Source organism: Diabrotica undecimpunctata, chromosome 5 (assembly GCF_040954645.1).
Source record: "Diabrotica undecimpunctata isolate CICGRU chromosome 5, icDiaUnde3, whole genome shotgun sequence".
In the NCBI taxonomy this organism is placed as follows: Eukaryota; Metazoa; Arthropoda; class Insecta; order Coleoptera; family Chrysomelidae; genus Diabrotica; species Diabrotica undecimpunctata.
Window position 1 is genome coordinate 103,892,415 of NC_092807.1, and position 13,665 is coordinate 103,906,079.

At 32.7% G+C, this 13,665-nt stretch overlaps 2 protein-coding genes across 2 annotated transcripts in view; both read right to left on the bottom strand.

The window, feature by feature from the left end:
- The window catches only part of LOC140441595 (diuretic hormone receptor-like), an 890,067-nt gene that overhangs the window by 779,351 nt on the left and 97,051 nt on the right, over positions 1-13,665 (bottom strand). The gene's annotated exons all lie outside the window — the stretch shown is intronic.
- LOC140442398 (uncharacterized) overlaps positions 172-13,665 on the bottom strand; it is a 32,505-nt gene continuing 19,011 nt past the window's right edge. Inside the window, exon 2 of the mRNA XM_072533472.1 lies at positions 172-4,732. Coding sequence (XP_072389573.1) covers positions 172-4,732 — 4,561 coding nt within the window. The remainder of the gene's footprint in view (positions 4,733-13,665) is intronic.

Genomic DNA, 13,665 nt, shown 5'->3' on the forward strand with positions numbered 1-13,665 from the left:
CTGATTGAATGTCTTAAAATTAGTGAGATATATTAGTGAGAATAACAATCATTATTAAAATTATTATAGAAAGACAAACTATTGTAGAAAATATAATTAATTTTCTACATACTGGGGGGCGGGGAAAATTTAAAATATATACAATGATCGAAAAGATCGTTAAGAAAAGGTTTAATCAGAAATTGGAAGAGGTGCTAATTTTATTATGGGGCGAACATATTCACCTTCTGCTGTTTTTACACGTGCAGCGCGAACTTTACCATCCCTTCCAGTCAATAATTCCAATATTCTACCTAGTGGCCAATTTAAAGGAGGGCGATCTTCAGATTGTATGAGGACTAGCTGATTGATCGCCAAGTTTTGTTGGGGTAGTTGCCATTTGGGTCTATGCTGTAGACGGTGCAAATAATCCACAGACCATTTTCTCCAAAACTCTTGTTGGAGTTTGGAACACACTTTCCAATAAGAAAGCCGATTAGTAGGGGTCCTAGAAAGATCCCTTTCTGGGTAAGAAATAAGGGGAGCTCCAATCAGAAAATGACCAGGAGTAAGAGGCAAGAGATCATTAGGATCGTTAGAAAGGGGATACAAGGGACGACTATTTAATATGGCTTCAGTTTGCACCAATAAAGTTGAAAGTTCTTCAAAAGTAAGGCAATTATTGCCGAGCAATTTGGTCAAATGAAATTTAGCACTCTTTACAGCTGCTTCCCAGAGTCCGCCCCAATGTGGAGACCTGGGAGGGATTAATTTCCAGGTAATTTTAGTGGAAGAAAGAAAATTCTGAATTTCGTGATTATTTTCTTTGGATTTTAGAAATAAAGATAAGTCTCGTAATTGATTACGAGCTCCAATAAAATTGGTGCCATTATCAGAGTAAATTATTTGAGGATTTCCTCGACGACTAATAAATCGTTTTAATGAAGCAATAAAAGCTTCCGTGGACAAATTGGAGACAAGTTCTATATGGATAGCCTTGGTTACCATACATATAAAAATGGCTATATAAGCCTTAGTGGTACGGGCCTTCCTTAATCTAGAGGAGCGAATCATAATAGGACCAGCAAAATCTATTCCGGTCTTAGAAAATGGACGAGCCTGTTGAACTCGATCCAAAGGCAAAGGGGACATTATCTGTGATGCAAATTGAGCATTAAATCTATGGCAAATAACACACTTTTTAATGATAGTTTTAATTCTTCGTATACCATTTAACGGCCAATATCGAAGACGAAAATTTCCAAGGACATTTTGAGCTCCACTGTGTCCTAAACGCATATGTTCCCGATTAATTAGTAGATCGACAACATGGTCATTTTCAGGGAGTAAAATGGGAAATTTCTGAGAAAAACTTAATTCGGTATATTCAAGTCGACCTCCTACACGGAGTATGCTATTTTCATCAAGGAAGATATTAAGAGGAAGTAATTTGGGAGTTGAAATAGATTTTCCCTCCTGTAATAGTTTGATTTCATTGGAAAAAGAATAAGCTTGAACCTGTTTTATAATAAAATCATGGGCATTCTGAAGCTCTTCTACTGTTAAAGGACTGCCAGAAATGTTTATCTTTTTAAATTTGAGAATCACTTTAAAACTAAAAGCGATTCCTTTTTGCATGCTAGAAAATTTCGAAAATTTTAAAAATATAGATTTCCAGAATTCTTCTGGCGATTCAGTAATGGGAAATGATACTTGCATACATTCAGGTACTTCATTTAGAAGTTCAAAAGAATCAATGGAATCAAAATCATTGGTTTGAGATAAAAAGGGAGGACCATGAAACCAGAATTGACGAACATCAGATGAAAAATTTCCACGCGACAAATGATCAGCGGGATTTAACGGAGATCTGATATGTCGCCATGTGGTATTCCTGCTATTATCACGAACAGTAAGGACTCGTTTTTTAACAAAAGGAGATATCTCTAATTCAGACCTTTTAACCCATGTTAAGGCAACTAATGAATCGGACCATAAATTAATGGACTCAATTTTGATAGTATCATGCAAAATTTGTATAATCCGAGAAGATAGGATGGCAAGTAACTCCATAGAGCAGAGCTCTAATTTAGGAATAGTAAGTTTGTTCTTTAATGGATTGACTCGGGACTTTGCGGCAATTAATCTTGAAGAGAAAGTATTATCATTATAGCTAACCACAAGGTACACACAGGCTCCATAGGCTAGTTGACTAGCATCACAAAAGCCATGTAAGGAAATGGAACATATGGTTTTGTTGTCAATTAAATATCTAGGTATAGACATATTGGAAATGTCAGATAACAAAGACATAAACTTTTTCCAACTTTGCAAAATAGAATCATCAAAAATGGGCGTGTCCCAGGATATTTGGGATTGCCATAGTTTTTGCATAATAAGTTTTCCCTGCACGATTAGCGGATTGATCACACCCAGGGGGTCAAACACAGAAGAAATGAAAGATAAAATACTGCGTTTAGTTAAAACAGCAGGTTCTTGTATATTAGTAGTACGAATAAGTAAGAGGTCAGACAGAGGGTTCCATTTTAATCCTAGTATATTACTAGGGGAGCCATTAATATTAAAATCAATTTCGTAGGACGAAGTTTGTGATATCGTAGATAAAAATTCAGAAGAGTTGGATTGCCATTTATGAAGCTTAAATCCGTGTTTACCCAAAATAGTATTAAGCTCCGAATATATTGTTTCTAGAGATGAAAAATCGTTAGTACCTGACAAAATATCGTCCATATAGGTTTGTCTAAGTAGAGCATACCGAGAATTAGGGAAGTTAGGATATCTCTCAGCGATATCCTTTAAGACACGCGTAGCCAAATACGGTGCACAATTTTGCCCAAAACTAAGACTTGAGAGTTGAATACAGGTGAAGGGATCCGAAGAATTTTCTCTCCATAAAAAATTTTGGAAATGACGTTGTGATGGATTTATATCTATAAATCTATACATCATTTGAATATCAGCACAAAGGACAAATTTGAAACAACGGAACCTACATAATATGTCAAAGAGATTGTCCTGTACTTGATAACCTTTTGAAGTTAGGTCATTTAAGGACACTCCGGTATCAGTACGGGCACTAAAGTCAAAAACTACTCTCACAGGTGTTGAACTGTGTTTCCGTATTACAGCTCTGTGGGGGATAAAATATTTAAATTCATTAGTAGGATGATTGCAAAAAGATAAAGGGATTACTTGAGCGTGATTTAAAGTAAGATATTCATATATAACATTCTTATAGTTTTGAAATAAAACTGAATCACAATTGAATTTTTTCTCAAGAGAGATAAATCTTTGGCGTGCCATGCAAAAAGACTGCCCCAATTTTGTGGGCATATTTTCAAGGAAGGGCATATCGACCTGGTAACGACCTGACGGTAAAATAATAGTGGTGTTTTTGAATATTTGTTCTGCAAGTTCTTCGCTAGAACAATGATTTTTTGATAGTGGAATAGTTTCTAATTCCCAGAAACTTTCCATACGACGGTTCAACTCATCTTCTCTTTCGAATTGAATATCATTAGTTGTAATAAAAGAATAAGAAACATTATTTTGGTTTGAGGAAAAATTTAAGCGGCTCCTAGGTATAGGACCGGCGATAATGTAACCCAGATAAGTTTCAACTAAAGAGGGGGATCTAGGTCCCATATTAATAATATTAGATTTAAGTAAATTAAAATAAATATCAGCACCAAGAAGTAAATTTATAGGCCCGGTTTTAAAGAAAAATGGGTCGGCAAGTTCGGGTATTATATGTTCATGTAATTTTAGAACCTCAGGAGATATAGAAAATTGGGGGAGATTATTTGTTATTTTGTTTATAACAGAACAAGAAACGTTAAAACTAATTGATGGCTTAACAAGAGAACTAAATTGTATATCCAGCACTTCTCTACTTTTAGCACAATTGGTACTACCTAACCCAGAAATATTTACAAATTGTGTTCGAGAGGACAGCTGCAAATTTTTTGCAAAGGAGCTTTCAATGAGACTCATTTGACTAGCAGAATCTAATAGTGCTCTTGCCACCTTTTGTTGACCATTAGAGCATCTGATATTTACAAGAGCTGTAGGTAAAAGAACTATGTTATCAGAAATAGATACAGTATGGAGTGAAGCTTGCTGAGATGAAGGATGAGCATATTCAATAAATTCATTACTTACAGGGTTCATATTTGGAGACAAAGATTTATTTACAATAGGTACATTAGATGGTTCTGTTCCATGATTGTTTCCTCTAAAACGAGAGGTCGTATTTATATTTGGAACGTGATTATGCATCTGAGTACTAGGGGATGAGTTTGATTGACTATCAAAATGTAAATAAGTGTGGTGAGATTTCCCGCAAGTGGAGCATCTTTTTAAGGATTTACATTGCGGTATTGCATGAGTGTTACTGAGGCAATTTATGCAATATTTCGTAGATTTGACAAATTGATATCTTTCTAGGGGTTTTAAAGTTAAAAATTTCGAACATCCATAAATAAGATGATTAGACTCTTTACAATAAAAACAATTAGCACGGAAGTTGTAAGATTGACGTTGAAGGTTATTTACATTAGAAACTAATGAAACCTTATTTTTTCGGCTGTCAGTCTGTCTGGAATAAGATTTGGAAGAATTGGGTTCAAAAAGATTTAAATTTTCTAAAACAGATTGTCTTTTATTCAAAAATTCAAAAAATTCTTCCGCAGTAGGAATGATTCCTGTATCTCGCTCGCTCTCAAACGCTTTCCTAGAATTGAAGTCAAGTTTTTGTTCTAGCAAAAATATAATTAAACATTCAAATTTTATTTGAGGAGTATGACCTGTATTATTTATTAAATCGAAAGTTTTACGAGAGGTAATATAGAATTCCTTCAAATCATTTGCTGTGCTTTTTGATAAACTTTTTTGTTCTACCAAAGTTTGGTACAAAGAAATTAATAACTTAAAATTATCGTCATATGTCTTTTTTAAAATATCTAGAGCAACGTTTAAATTCTAATTAGTTAGGCTCAGACTGGAAATTAAATCTAAAGGAGGACCGCGCAGTAAGCTTTTTAGATAATAAAATTTTTCCCCGTCAGTTTTTAATTTAGAGTTATTCAGCACTACCGCTGAAAAAAGATCGAAAAATGAGGGCCATTCTTGAGCCAACCCTGTAAAAGGTTTAATGTTGATTTTTGGCAAAACAACATTAGAGGATTCAATAATATCACTATTGGATAATTTTTTCTTATGATTTTCAATATTGGATCCAAGTTGCGCAATAGCAATCTCGAAACGATCTGATACTAAATTTTCTGCATTTACTTCTACATCGCTAAAATCTTCAAGTGCAATTATATCACTTTGAAGATTTTTGTAACTTTCGTAGGTACTTAAAATATTTTGTAGTTTTACATTTAATATGCAGATTTCCTCCGATCCATCAAGATTTTTAATATAGGATTCGATCCTAGACAATTGAATTTTACAACCTTTACGTTTATTTTTTATAGCGGTTAGATCCATTTTAAAATACGAAAGGATTAAAAGCCACTAATCAGAAAATAAGGAATGCACTACGCAACAAATATATGTTAATAGAATATAAGCAAACTGGTAAAATTCAAATTAATTATTAATAATCATTAAAAACCTAGAAAATAATAGATAGAAAATAAAATATTACCAGTTAAAATATTACCAGTTAAAATAATAATATCAATAATAATATTACAAAAATCACAATGCAGATATCGATTATAAAAATAAAACAATAACAAACAGTTCAAAATATATAAAACGAAATATAAATACTCAATATATTATGTAGATAAATACTCAAATTCAGGTATGATCGTAAAAATGAATTCTTAAAACTACAAATGTTCAGGAAAACGTTTTAAAATAAATTTGCAAACATCAGGTAGTGTTTATTTACCAAACACCCCAAAAGGTTCGTAAGTAGGCAGGTATTAAGATCTTTCGGCAAGACTTATAAAATCAGTCACTAAATGCCGATAAAGCTAATGTTTTTAACACAAACACAACAGATGGTGTAGAGATAAAGGAACTGGACCGTTAGTTCTGTTACTATCGCGTACTTAGGGTTGATGCAGTTTCAACAGGGTTGCCGGTTCGCAAAAATTTCTGGAAACCGAACACTCCCGATAAAGTTTTAAAATTATTTTGTCCGTTATAAAATCACTGTCACTGTTTTGAGTTTTTCATAAAATATTGTTCAGGTGCACTCAAAGGTGATTAGCGGCATAAGTTTAGAAATTGATGGAACAATTGTGAGCAAAAAGTAATAGAATTATTATGATAAAAATGTCATTTTGACAAATAACGTGCTAGCTATTGAAAAGTAATAGAATTATTATTAGAGGAATGTCATTCTGACAAGAAATCCGGCTCGAAGGACCAAAACAAATGTAGGGGAAAGGATGAGGTAGCTGGTTTGATGATTTAAAAGTAAATATTTGAAAAAATTATAGTCCCACCTTCCTACATTTGGTAGATAAAAAATAAATAAAACCTCGAAGGACCAGCGACCATTAGGTCGCAAAATTGCGGATTAGTAATAATATAGTGGATAGTAAACTTAAAAGTAGAATAATTAAAATAAGAATTAAGCTAGAAATATTTTTATTGTATTATTTACATGAATGAATAGTAGTTTAGGGATTGCCAACAAATCACCCATTGAATAATAATGAAAACATAAATGTTAATATAAAATGTTCTTAAACCACACAACTGTTTATATTAATTGTTCTTAAAGCTAAATACATTCGATTTATAGAACAAGAAAGTTTATAGTTTGTTGAATATCCGGCAATCCTGTAATTTTTCGGACCGGCATTTATGAAATGTTGGCACAAAACTGTCGATTTTCTTCTGTATAAAAGAATAATTTCAGGTACTTACATATTCGATGCACAGACACTGAATTTAATTAACTATTTAATAAAATAAGTTATTTGAAAACTACTTCTATTTGAGAAGCGTGAGAATTATAACTTGCTTCTATTTGAGAAGCTGAAGATAAGATTTGACTTACGTGCTTCTATTTGAGAAGGCAAAAACGAAGTGATTTTAAGGGTAGTTGGGTTTGAATATTTTGAATCTTAAGAACTGACATGCGCAGAAGATACAATGCAGCAGAAAGAAGGCGTGTCATGCTGATTGAATGTCTTAAAATTAGTGAGATATATTAGTGAGAATAACAATCATTATTAAAATTATTATAGAAAGACAAACTATTGTAGAAAATATAATTAATTTTCTACAGTTACCTCTCTCTGCTGTCCCTGTTTCCTTTATCTTCCTTTCCATCTCTTTCATCTTTTCTTCGAAGGCCGACATATCGGCAGCAACTTGGTTTTTTAACGAAGATATTCTATCGTCGAGGGCAGACATCTCAGAAGTTACTTTAGAGATTTCCGAAGAGATGTTAGCCGAAACTTTGCTTTCCAGGGACGAAATCTCGTTAGAATCTTTATTTTCTAATGACGCAATGACACCAGAAACTTTGGCTACATCAGAAGAAACTTTCGAAATATCGTCAGAAACTTTGTTCTCTAATGATGCGATGTCACCAGAAACTTTGTTCTCTAATTTCGAAATCGACGAGATGACAGCATCTTCAAATATATAAGTCTCTGGATCTAGTCCTTCTTCTAGCAAAGCGTTCTTTAGTCGTTGGACTAACTCAGCTTTTTTTCCGGTAGAAGCTAATTCTCTGTCTTCGAGATGTCTTCTTAAATTAGTCACTGTCAGCTCATAAATCGTAGTCATTTTCACAATTTACAAATATTCACTTGTATTATTATTATAAGTCTAATTTATGTTCGATCCCACTTCTAACACCATTTGTTGTGAATTTATTAAAAGGTTCAATATTTATAACACTTACGAATTTAATTTATTTTTTATTTATATTAACTTATCTGACAATAATTTATATATATCCGAACGTAACAATTAAATTCGCGAGCCTGTCTTCACAATTATCTGTCCCTTCCATAAAAGCTCCGTTATTATATATCAAAACACAGCCGGTCGAGAATTCAGCGTGATTATACTAGAAGGTCAATCCGGGTCATCGGTTCGACCGTTTTCTGGAAGGTCCGTTCAAGTAAATAGAAGCCTCTCGTAAAATCTAAAACATAAACATGTGAATAAAAACATGTTTACAGGTTAAAAATATGACTCATATCTTTACGTAACACTTTTTTAATAATGCTACTATATAACACTACTTCTTACTTAAAAAAAAATATTAAAATTATAACGATAATATCACTAAAGTATTATGATGTTAGAGCTCATATTTCTTTGTTCAATATTTGATTGGGGTTTTCCGTATCAGAAGTTGTAATTCTTTGAAAAGATTGGTAGTTAATTAGCAGTCTGCCTGAAATTTTATGATAAGAAATAGGGGTGGTGCGAATCTTAACATTATTACTTTAGTTCCAGTTTGTACAAAAGTACAAACTGGAACTGGTTTGTACAGTAGTACAAAAAGATTGCATTAGGACCCGTTCAGCAGTCACTTCATACATGCCATTCAAATGTTTAAGATCAAGGTTAATCAAAAACGAAAAATGTTTGTTTAATCAAGACCTGTGTAAAGTTCTGTTACTAGCAAACATTTGGTTAAACAAATTACAAAATACACATTTTAAGCAATTTTTGCAAAATTATTGTACGCCAGTATTCTCTAACAAGACAACAATAAGAAAGGGCAATGTAAATGCAATGTAAGACGAAGTAATTGACAAAATTAAAGTTCCTTTAAGCGATAACGACATTTACATAATGGACAATGAAAGATAAGACTTATTTCTTTATATAAAGAAAACAAAAAATTTTTTTGATAATTTTTTTATTTATAAACTAAGATTACAAAATGAAGTACCATAAATGGTTTAAACACAAATTGAAGTTATTCTTTACATTTTTTGCATACTTGAACACAGCATTGTAAACATACAGTCATTTTACAGTCTGCGCAAACATAGTTTGTTTTTCTGTCTTTCTTGGCTGGGCTTTCGTTTTTGATTCTCATTTACTCGAGGAGGCTCAGGAACACTTAAAAATTTTGTGCCAAGAATATCTGCTGCAATAGCTCAAATCTATCGTGGCACATTGGAGTTATATATTCTTCTCTTCATGTGTGTTATACAAGCTAATTGTTTTAGGAATTCTTTCCGGGGGAAATAGAATTTCCTTTATTTACAAACTGATATAACATTCATATTAAGAACAGCAAAAAACACTGCCGTTGGCCATCTTTGAGATCTTTCAGCTACAGAATAATTGGCACATTTCGGATACAAGGCATCTACACCGGCCTTTTTTGAATTATAAAATAAAATGATGTCGAGTTTTGTGTTTTCTCATCAACAACATTGTCATGGTGCATTGTAGATATCAGTATTATACTTTTGGATTTCTTAGGTACATAAGACACCATGGCAACATCAGAAGTGAAACCAAACAAAGAAAAATCAACTGGCCTTTTTCTTTAAGATAGAAATTCTGACGGAATTTGTCTTTTATTTTTTTTTTAATTGTGCCAACGTAAGTAATATCCTTTTTTTAATTAACGAGCCATTTTTGCCGAAGGGTACCAGTTATCGCCGGTCACATTACGTCTTTTGTCATGAATTTGTTGAGTAACCCGTAAAGTAACTTCAGAAGGGTGATTTTGCAGTTTTATTTTCGTTTTTGTCACTGTTTATTTCACTGTTTATTATATATATATATATATATATATATATATATATATATATATATATATATATATATATATATATATATATATATCGAGAAAAGGAGTACGACCGTCAATCCAATATAAACTAAGGTACACTCGAAGAGTGGTGGGTTTTTCGGTCAAAGTGGAGAAATAAAAGACAAAGACGATGGCTACTTCATCTATTTATTGAAGACGTTTCGCTTTCTGCTCAGAAAGCATCATCAGTTCATCTAAAAAGAACAATATGAAACCAAACATCCATAGAGAAGTTATAACCAAAGTGTGTTACCTTACAAAGACATGTAGCAGTGATGTAAAAAATATGAAAAAGCTTACAAAGCTGGACATTCAGAGTTAACGTTGTATATAACAATTAATTGAAACTAGGTAAAGTTTGCAATTTGACAAAATTAGCACAGCAAAAGAACATGTGATAAAAATACATGTATATATAAAAAAATTTTATAAAAACTTAGTAAAAAACATTAAGGTTTATTTTAAAGTGTAAAGAACTAGAAAGATCATTAGATTGCACTTCCAACAAATTTATTTAAAAATTATATTTTAATTTTAACTTTAGGTAACATTATAAGTTATTAAAGATTAATAGTAATAAAGAAAAAAATGAAGTTACCAGTCTTTAGCTTACTGAGGCTCGTTGGTAAATGAATTTACAGGTTTGACACCCACGCACAACAACGTGAGTAGAAGTGGCCTTGAAGTCACAATGACATAAACAGCAAGGCAAGCTACCAACCTCTATGTATTAAGGCGGTATATTCAAAGAATGTGATAAATTTGGTTGACAACTTGTCGTTAAAAAACCAAGCAGTGAAAGGAAAAGGTGGTTAAGATCACCATTTAACCCTACAGTGATTGATCTGTCAACAAAGAACAAAGCAAGAGAAGTCAATCCAATATATCATATATTGTAATATTATGACGTCACTAGTTAGCCAGCTAACAGGTGAAGATTAATAAAAATTTCCACAGTCCAAAGGTTCAAACATTAAGGACCATAATGAAAAGGATTCTATGAATCAGATTCAATTTAAAGTTTTATCAAACAAGTTCATCAAAAAGAACAATTACTTAATTATGTAAAAGTGTTATTGACAAATATTAATAAAAAGTAAGTTGATAAATCTTAATTAAAGAAGGAATAATTTATTTATATTTTATTTTTATTTTTATTTAAATTTATTATAAGAAAATGTGATAAAGAAAACCCCAAAATGGGACAAAATTTAAGTAAACAACATATCAAGCCTAATTCTGTAAAATTAATGCATGATAAATTTGGCTCAAATTACTAATGTCCGTTCTCTTATTAAGAGTATTAGGATGTTTTAATATTGCACACATTTCTAAAAACTGTCTTTTAACGAGATTGCGTTCAGTGCCAAGAATTTTAACTTCATTAAAGTTTACTTCATGCTTAGTGTTAATGGCATGTTGGGCAAGAGCACAAGTATGCTTAGATAAATTGATATCACTGCGGTGTGTCGTAAGACGCCCTCTCAGTGATCTCCCAGTCTGACCGATGTAACATGAGTCACACTCAGCACAAGGTATATGATATATTACATTCACTTGTTCCAGAAGGGACAGAGGTGTTTTAGTTTTAGAGAACAAATTCCTGACAGTCTTAGCATTCTTAATAGCAATTTTAACAGGTACGTTATTATGTTTGTACAGTTTAACGAGTTTCTCAGTAACTTGAGGAAAATAAGGTAAAGAGGAGTAATGGGTAGTTGGATTCCCAAGTACAGTATTAGGCAGAACAGTGTTATTAATTGAATTATTTGATATCATTCTAAGTTGGTCACCATTGGGTATATCATTTAAAGAAGAACCATAGCTTTGAGCGAAAAGGTATTTATTAATAAGGGAGGATGGATAGGAATTCTCAATCAGAATATTTTTAAGTAATTGAAAGGATTCCCTTCGATTAATCGGATGTATCAGTCTATTTAGCCTGCAGCTTAAAGCTTTAATAAGGTTTAATTTGTATTTAAAGGGATGACAAGAATGGTAGTTGAGAAACCTATTAGAGGCCATTGGTTTCCTGTACCAACTTGTAGTAAGGGTGTTATCTCCCATTCTAATGACACGCATGTCTAAGAAGGGAATACTATTTGTGTTGGAGTCCTCAAGTTCAACAGTGAACTGTAAATGAGGATCAAACTCATTGAATAAAGACAAGGTGGCCTGAATCTTGTCTGGAGGTAAGGCTAGTAATAAGTCATCAACATACCGTTTAATAAAAGGGATTTGGAAATCTAAAAGACCCAGACGGTCAGATACTAAATCATCCAGTACATAATTAACTAGGATGGGAGAGATTGAGGAACCCATAGGTGTCCCAAAAATTTGAAGGTAATATTTGTCGTTGAAGACCAAAAAATTAGTGTCAAATGTTAATTGTAAAAGTTCTGCAAAAACATCCCAGGATACAGGACAGTTTGGTTGGATGGAGTTCCAGTGATTTCTTAGGGAGGTAATAACGCTCGAAAGAGGTAAATTAGTGAAAAGAGATACCACATCAAAACTCACTAAAATGTAGCCTTGTGGAAGTTCAAAATAATTAATTCACTTTAGTGAATTTATTAATAATTTTGAACTTCCACAAGGCTACATTTTAGTGAGTTTTGATGTGGTATCTCTTTTCACTAATTTACCTCTTTCGAGCGTTATTACCTCCCTAAGAAATCACTGGAACTCCATCCAACCAAACTGTCCTGTATCCTGGGATGTTTTTGCAGAACTTTTACAATTAACATTTGACACTAATTTTTTGGTCTTCAACGACAAATATTACCTTCAAATTTTTGGGACACCTATGGGTTCCTCAATCTCTCCCATCCTAGTTAATTATGTACTGGATGATTTAGTATCTGACCGTCTGGGTCTTTTAGATTTCCAAATCCCTTTTATTAAACGGTATGTTGATGACTTATTACTAGCCTTACCTCCAGACAAGATTCAGGCCACCTTGTCTTTATTCAATGAGTTTGATCCTCATTTACAGTTCACTGTTGAACTTGAGGACTCCAACACAAATAGTATTCCCTTCTTAGACATGCGTGTCATTAGAATGGGAGATAACACCCTTACTACAAGTTGGTACAGGAAACCAATGGCCTCTAATAGGTTTCTCAACTACCATTCTTGTCATCCCTTTAAATACAAATTAAACCTTATTAAAGCTTTAAGCTGCAGGCTAAATAGACTGATACATCCGATTAATCGAAGGGAATCCTTTCAATTACTTAAAAATATTCTGATTGAGAATTCCTATCCATCCTCCCTTATTAATAAATACCTTTTCGCTCAAAGCTATGGTTCTTTTTTAAATGATATACCCAATGGTGACCAACTTAGAATGATATCAAATAATTCAATTAATAACACTGTTCTGCCTAATACTGTACTTGGGAATCCAACTACCCATTACTCCTCTTTACCTTATTTTCCTCAAGTTACTGAGAAACTCGTTAAACTGTACAAACATAATAACGTACCTGTTAAAATTGCTATTAAGAATGCTAAGACTGTCAGGAATTTGTTCTCTAAAACTAAAACACCTCTGTCCCTTCTGGAACAAGTGAATGTAATATATCATATACCTTGTGCTGAGTGTGACTCATGTTACATCGGTCAGACTGGGAGATCACTGAGAGGGCGTCTTACGACACACCGCAGTGATATCAATTTATCTAAGCATACTTGTGCTCTTGCCCAACATGCCATTAACACTAAGCATGAAGTAAACTTTAATGAAGTTAAAATTCTTGGCACTGAACGCAATCTCGTTAAAAGACAGTTTTTAGAAATGTGTGCAATATTAAAACATCCTAATACTCTTAATAAGAGAACGGACATTAGTAATTTGAGCCAAATTTATCATGCATTAATTTTACAGAATTAGGCTT